The sequence below is a fragment of the Oncorhynchus mykiss genome, chromosome 16 (assembly GCF_057628025.1).
Source record: "Oncorhynchus mykiss isolate SJ-2025 chromosome 16, ASM5762802v1, whole genome shotgun sequence".
NCBI lineage: Eukaryota > Metazoa > Chordata > Actinopteri > Salmoniformes > Salmonidae > Oncorhynchus > Oncorhynchus mykiss.
The window spans coordinates 6,952,827-6,960,792 of NC_143037.1; the positions used below are offsets into that span (position 1 = coordinate 6,952,827).

General features: G+C 40.7%; 1 protein-coding gene across 1 annotated transcript; it reads left to right on the plus strand.

Annotated features, from left to right (window-relative positions):
• The first annotated feature begins 3,919 nt into the window (after window positions 1-3,919).
• On the plus strand, window positions 3,920-7,438 carry zgc:65997 (SDR family oxidoreductase). Its single transcript, XM_021564636.3, has 4 exons — window positions 3,920-4,004; window positions 4,566-4,927; window positions 5,351-5,528; window positions 6,814-7,438. Exons 2-4 carry the CDS (start codon window positions 4,604-4,606, stop codon window positions 7,098-7,100), a joined length of 789 nt encoding a protein of 262 aa, XP_021420311.1. The 5' UTR covers window positions 3,920-4,004; window positions 4,566-4,603; the 3' UTR covers window positions 7,101-7,438.
• Window positions 7,439-7,966: the final 528 nt, after the last annotated feature.

Genomic DNA, 7,966 nt, shown 5'->3' on the forward strand with positions numbered 1-7,966 from the left:
CCGCCCAGAGCGCACATTCATAGTAACCAAGTCCAAGTCAGAAACACGCTCTATTTTATGGACATTACTCAAAACGCACGGCGGAAAAAATGTATAGAAAATATTTCTGCGGACATCTCGCACCTCTGGACGCCACCTAGAAATAACAGCTCCTGAGGGCATGTCAGCGCAATTATATCTGGGTAACAAATGACATCCGAAACACCCGGAATATTGGAGTACTAGCAAATATATTTAAAACCATTTCAAATCTATCAATGATTTATTCAAGACATTAAATAAATATGTCATTGTCTGAATAGTCAACCAATCCAATGCGGCCACGGACAATTACGCATGGAGACACGGGGAGCTGTATCCAAATACCTCCTTTTATTGGCTGTAATAGAGTTTCAAAGTAGGCCAAATAAATGTGTAGGCTGCAATATGGCCACAAGAAATGCATATATAGCCTACTGTAGCAACTTATTGGAGCTGTCGTGGTTAAGCAGGTCTGGGTTCTGGGAGACCCTGGATCGAGACCCCCGGCGTTACACTGTCGCTGTTCGCATATAATCGCTACGTTGGTGTCAGAAGTAGGATGGAGCCCGTGAGGCCATGGTATGTACACGTCCATTTGAATTCGGATCACTTTTTGATAGCACCCCTTTTCATTTGAACCAAACCTTCCGTACACATGTGCCCATTGTAGAAGTGGTGACTTTTTGTACGGCAAAACATTCAACAGATAAATGTGTTCAAAGTTGACTTATTTTGAAAACTCCACCTTTAAAAACATATACATTTCCTTATTGTATTATTATTTTTTTTTATTTACCTTAAAACGTCAATTAGGCCTATCTAAAAAACGCGCAAACTCAGTTATTTTTTTCATATTCGCAAATGTAGCTTAAACCCTATTTTACACCATCTGATGTTTTTCTGTCGTGCCCGACATCGGTTGAGACATACAGGGTGGGTGTCATATTCTAACTGATAAATGTATACATTCAAATGTGGCCTTTCAAATGGTACCACAAAGATGGTTGGAGGTTCATGTTTCAGTATGATATGTTGGATAAAGGAATAAAGACAGACACCAATGTCAGGTTCAATAGCCTTGTTTGTGCATTGTACAAATCCCTACACATGGAGTCCGGGGAACAGTCCGGCTAGTCGAATACCTATCAACTAGACTCCGTAACAGTTCACACATCAGAGAATGTTGACATGAATGGGAAAATATGTTGTTCTAAATCATACTGTCAATCCGCTGTTCCCAGGCTGTGAGGTTGGGTACTGGAACAGCAAAATAAATCATATTCGTGGTTATCAAGGGGCAAAGTATTGACACATTATTTTGAATTGAGAGACGAGTTTAAAGTTTTCTTTACTGACCATAATTTTCATTTGTCTCAACACTTGCATGATGACAAGTTTCTCACACGACTGGCCTATCTGGGTGATGTTTTTTCTCGTCTGAATGACTTGAATCTAGGATTACAGGTGTAACAGGGTTATATTGGTGATTCCCCTTGCCACTTCATTGTTAAGCCAATGGGTTTTTGGTTTGAGTTTGTCTTGCCTTCCCCTACTCAACATGGCATCTTATTGGCTGGTTTGCGTAGCTTGCTTACGAGGGGGGGGATGTTCCAGTTAGAATCGTCCCAGTGAACAAGCACCAAACCAGCGGTAAATTGTTGGTTGCAAAGCACTGTACGTCAAAAGTGATTTTTATACTCCCAAGTGATGATTTAAATGTAGAATTTATATAAATTTGTCTGTAAATGTTATTCAAACATCGCACATAAGATGAGGCTATGATTAACAAGTTGGAGCTCTTCACTGTCTGCATTAACAAGGACAACACACAGGTCTTTCCATCATTGTATGATTTTTTGTGTGTGCAAATGAACTCAAGCTTACGGACAATGTTAAAAGCGAAGCACCTGAGTGAGTTGGGTGTCAATTACGCAGGTACTTTCCCGAAACGGATGACTCAAACAACTGGATTTGTTATCCCTTTTATGCCCTGCCTCCAGTCCCTTTCATGCCCTGCCTCCAGTCCACTTACCCATATCTGAACAAGAGAGCCTCATCAAATTGCAACAAGTGGTTCTGTGAAAATTTAATTTAACCAGAAGCCACTGCCAGATTTCTGGATTGGGCTGCGCTCAGAGTATCCTGCCTTGGCAAATCACGCTGTTAAGACACTGATGCCCTTTGCAACCACGTACCTATGTGAGAGAGGATTCTCGGCCCTCACTAGCATGAAAACTAAATACAGGCACAGACTGTGTGTGGAAAATGATTTAAGACTGAGACTCTCTCCAATATAACCCAACATTGCAGAGTTATGTGCATCCTTTCAAGCACACCCTTCTCATTAACCTGTGGTGAGTTATTCACTATTTTCGATTAACAAACAAGGTTTTATATGTAAGATGGTTAAATAAAGAGCAAAATTACTGATTATTATAATATTATTATTTGTGCCCTGGTCCTATAAGACCTCTTTGTCACTTCCCACGAGCCGGGTTGTGACAAAAACTCACACTCATTCTTATGTTTAATAAATGTATCGTATAGTGTGTGTGTGTGTGTGTGTGTGTGCGTGTGTGTGTGTGTGTGTGGCAGGCTTACAATGATGGCAAAAAACAACATTTGAGAGTGCGCTGACCCTGGTGCCAGAGGGGGTACGGCAGCTGGACGTTGAATGTTTGAAGGGGTACAGGACTATAAAAAGTTTGGGAGTGTTGGAGGCTATTTTATAGATGACATCACCGAAGTCGAGGATCGGTAGGATGGTCAGTTTTACGAGGGTATTTTTGACAGCATGAGTGAACGATGCTTTGTTGCGATATAGGAAGCCAATTCTAGATTTAATTTTGGATTGTAGATGCTTAATGTGAGTCTGGAAGGAGAGTTTACAGTCTAACCAGTCTAATCATGCATCAAAGCTGGAACCGAGAGAGTGAAAAACAACTTATTTCTCAAGGCCATCAGACTGTTAATAGCCATCACTAGCCGGTTCCACCTGGTTACTCAACCCTGCACCTTAGAGGCTGCTGCTCTATATACATAGACATGGAATCACTGGTCACATTAATAATGGAACACTAGTCACTTTAATAATATTTACATACTGTATTATATTCTACTGTATTTTAGTCAATGCCACTCCGACATTGATCGTTCTAATATTTATATATTTCTTAATTACATTGTTTTACTTTTAGATGTGTGTGTATTGTTATGAATTGTTAGATATTGCAATAACATCTGCTAAATGTGTGTATGTGACCAATAGCATTTCATTTGATTTAGGCGGAAATTTACATTTTGGCGGAATTCTACGTTTAAGATGTTTAAAGGGTATGATGACGAAACATTATATTAAACAGAACATTCATACGCGCCTTAAAATCCAATTGTATTCCAAAAGTAGTGTTAAATGCACTCATAAGCAACATATAAATCGAGACTTTTTTTTGCTGGCGTTCTTAAAAGAACTCCACCTTGTTCCTCCACTCATTTGCGCGCATCGCATGTGCATTGCATGGTGCAGATGCCAGAGATATTATAGAAAGGAGATAAGAATCCAATGAATATTTGGAATTGTAACGCGCTACCCAGCAGACTGTTGACCAATTGGGTTGACGTTGTCATGGTGCGTCAGGCGGTTGCTAAACTAGTCGTCACCCAATCCCTTCTCAAAGTCAGTGTATATGTCGAGAAACGTGCCTATTCTTCTCGCAAATACGTTTTCTCACGATTTCTAAGCTATACGATACCACAGTTAGCAAGTTAATTATATTTGTACTTCTTGTTGACGAAATGTGTGCTTATGTTGGGGTTTTTGAGCTAGCGCCCAATAGACTCCCGTTCACTCCTTCAAGGAGAGTTGTCCCATGATCGCCCAGAATGCACCGTGTCTCCTCAAAAGTATATATATAACGTTTCCTATCTCCTCAAAAGTGTATCTGCCGTTGCGAACGTCAAACTCAATCTGCAGATTGAACATGGTGAGATTGTATACGCCTAAATGAATAGTGCAGTTTGTTTAGGACAGTTTAAGTCTAACGAGCTACGTTACATGCTGATATTGTCTTTGGTATTATTGTGTGTAGCTACGTCTGCTAGCCAGCCAGCCCATTGCATTGTGGATGTTGTAGTCGACTTGACCTGTAACAGATTTACACAATGATTTTCCATGTTGATACCAACCTCATTCTAACTCCTAAATGAAACATTTGTTCACAAAAAAAATATTGTTCTCACATATTGTTATTGAACACTGTAAATTAAAGGGATTTTGTGGTTCTGGGTGGATTTTTCATTTAATGGTTGTGTTAACATTGACTATATGAAATACAGTTTCGTGATATTAGAAGAGTATAGAATGTTAAGGTCACACAGGGCCTAGATCTCATTAATTCACCAGTGATATCTTTGCTATTCAAATTAATGGCAGAGAGTTGACATGACAGCGCTAACAGAAAGGCGCTCAGTCTAGCCAGACTGAGTGTTTGTTACAAAACAAAATACATTGGGGTTGTGTAAGTTGATTTCTCTACGCCCCACAGAGGGCGTTGCTGTGGCTTCGTCGCATTCACGTCTTGTCATGGCTGCCGTAGCACTGGTACAGGGTGCGAGTAGGGGACTGGGACTCGAATTTTGCAGAAATATCTTAATAAACAAAGCCCCAGGAGCATTGATCGCGACATGCAGAAATCCGGACAATGCCGCGGAGTTGATGAGCTTAGTTGCGCAACATCCGGGGAAAATGACAGTTCTGAAATTGGACGTAAACAGAGAAGATGACATCCAACGCGCGGCTGAACATGTTAAAAAGGTATTCGGCAAAGTTGACCTGATCATCAACTCCTCAGCGATGCTTCATCCCTCTGGCAAAGGTGAGACCAGCCTGAAGGATGTTTCTGCACAGGTAAGCTAGCTAAATCGAGTCATACGACGATCAGTGATGGAACTAGTGAAAACTAAAACAATCGGCTTGTTGAACAGTTAAAGCTACATCTGTGATTGGTTAATAGCTGGGCTATATTGGTAAATACATTTTTGAGAATTTGAAATCAATGACAGGTATTTTGTTGATGAAAATGTTACAACTTGAATAGCCCCTCAGAACCCGTACTATATTTACTTATTGATTGTAAACGATGTCATTCAACATTCTTCACAACATGGTTAAAACTATCATGTGGATGTCATGGACTGGCAGTCCTTATATTGAGAATACTGTCTATGGATTTGAGAGGTGATACATTTTTTTCCCTAGCCCCATCCCTCAACTGTATACTAAAACGAGTGGTTTTTCAAATGTCAGACTCATTCATTGTTGTGTTTTTAGGGAATAATCTCAACGTTGACAACAAACACTGTGGGACCATTGGTGATGGCCAAGTACTTCGCTCCGCTGTTGCAGAAGGGTAGTGGTGCATTTGGCCAGCAGCCGCCAGAGAAAGCCAAACAGCATAGTGGGATCATTGTCAACATCACTGCAAAAGTCGGATCCATTGGTGATAACGGTAGGCATCAAATGTATCATTTTTGGAAGTCAATCCCATCAATCATAGAATCATCTTAATTGATCGAATTGTTAAAATATTAGACAAATCATATTCAAATCGAAAATCAAATGTTATTTGTCACATGCTCGGAATACAACAGGTCTACCTGTTGTGACAAATTACATTTGATTTTTGATTTGTATTTAATTTGTTTAATATTTTAACAATTTGATCAATTAATAACAACCTTACAGTGAAATGCTTACTTACAAGCCCTTAACTAACAATGCACTTTTAAGAAAATCCCTAAAGAAGTAAGAGATAAGAATAACAAATGAATTAAAGAGCAGCAGTAAATAACAATAGTGGGGCTATATACAGGGGGTACCGGAACCGAGGCAATGTGTCAATGTGCGGGGGGCACCGGTGTTGAGGTAATTTTGTACATATAGGTAGAGTTATTAAAGTGGCTATGCATAGATAATAACAGAGAGTAGCAGCAGCGTATAAGAGGGGGAGGGGCAATGCAAATAGTCTGGGTAGCCATTTGATTAGCTGTTCAGGAGTCTTATGGCTTGGGAGTAAAAGCTGTTTAGAAGCCTCTTGGACCTAGACTTGGCGCTCTGGTACTGCTTGCCGTGCGGTAGCAGAGACAACAGTCTATGTCTAGGGTGGCTGGAGTCTTTGACCATTTTTAGGGCCTTCCCCTGACACCGCCTGGTATAGAGGTCCTGTATGGCAGGAAGCTTGGACCCGGTGATTTACTGGGCCGTACGCACTACCCTCTGTAGTGCCTTGCGGTCAGAGGCCGAGCAGTTCCCATACCAGGCAGTGATGCAACCCGTCAGGATGCTCTCTCTGGTGCAGCTGTAAAACCTTTTGAGGATCTGAGGCCCCACGCCAAATCTTTTCAGTCTCCCGAGGGGGAATAGGTTTTGTCTTGCCCTCTTCATGACTGTCTTTGTGTGCTGTCTTGGAAGCTCTCAACCTGATCCACTACAGCCCCGTCGATGAGAATGGGGGCGTGCTCCGTCCTTCTTTTCCTTATGACTCATCCTTATGAACGATCACGTGTCTAAGGGCGTCTATTTGACTTTCACATTGGACCATTTCAAATAGAGTGCATTGATGTAGGCTAATATAATTTGACCGTTTTATCGACTTACGTTTGTGGTTACACATTCACACATCAAGCAGTCTATACGTTTTTAAAAGCGAGGGACATTATGTGACCTGCGTATGGGCGTGGCTATTCAACTTGTAAGTTGAACCATTTCAGAATTAAGTCTGTCTGTCTATCTAGGTCTTGGCGGGTGGTACAGCTATAGGATGTCCAAAGCAGCACTCAACATGGCCACGCGTAACCTGTCCATTGAACTGGGGAGGAGCAGGCCCAGAGTGGTGTGCGTGTCCATGCATCCCGGCACAGTGAATACGGATTTGTCTCGTCCCTATCACAAGAATGTGCCCAAGGACAAGCTCTTCAGCACGGGCCACTCCGTGCACTGCCTCATGAGCATTATAGATAGCCTGAATATTGACAAAACAGGGAAAGCCTACAACTGGAATGGTTCAGAACTGCCCTGGTAAAAAATAACAACACTACACATATTCCTCGACAAAGCATACCAACCTCAGTCAACTCAGGTTTATCTTATATTCTGACCGACTGTACCAACTGTTAAATAAAGTTTAATTGTAAAAATCTAAATAAACTGTACCAAAAATAATGAGTTTCTGCGTATGGGGCTTTCGATGAATGATGGTGGTATATTGTGTCCTAGAAGCTGGCATGAGAAAATAGATACTTTAGTGCTCTTGTCTTACTTATATTAAAATTGAATTATCTGTGTAAGATTGTTGGTAAAAGAGTGAGAGTTTTTTTTTTTTTGAAACAACGAAAGCAATAAAGAGAAATGTTAAAAGAGTAACTGTCAAATCTTATTGAAAAAGTGACACTTTGGAATAGCTTCTTTCTTTAGTTCTGTGAGTTTGTTCAGGAGCTGCTGGTTCTGAGGGTAAATAAAACATCAAAGACAACATATCCTACTTGTTCCAAATATTAAAGAGCAGGTCAGTTGTTCTGAGGTATCTCTACTACTTCATGCTTCTGGCCACTAGATGGTATTAATATTCCAGATTCTCCCAACACAAGTCACAATTCAGTGTACCAGGTGAAAGCCTACTCTACACACCAAAGCCTATTTGATACTCCAATCCTCATAGGCTACATGCTTAATGAGTCTCATTCACAAGACATTTGTGACGCAAATACGACAGCAACAGCACATACTGGTGGACATGTACACTACCGTTCAAAAGTTTGGGGTCACTAAAAAATGTCTTTGTTTTTGATAGAAAAGCACTTATTTTTGTCCATTACAATAACATCAAACTGTTCAGAAATAAAGTGTAGACCTTGTTAATGTTCTAAATGACTTTTGTAGCTGTAAGTA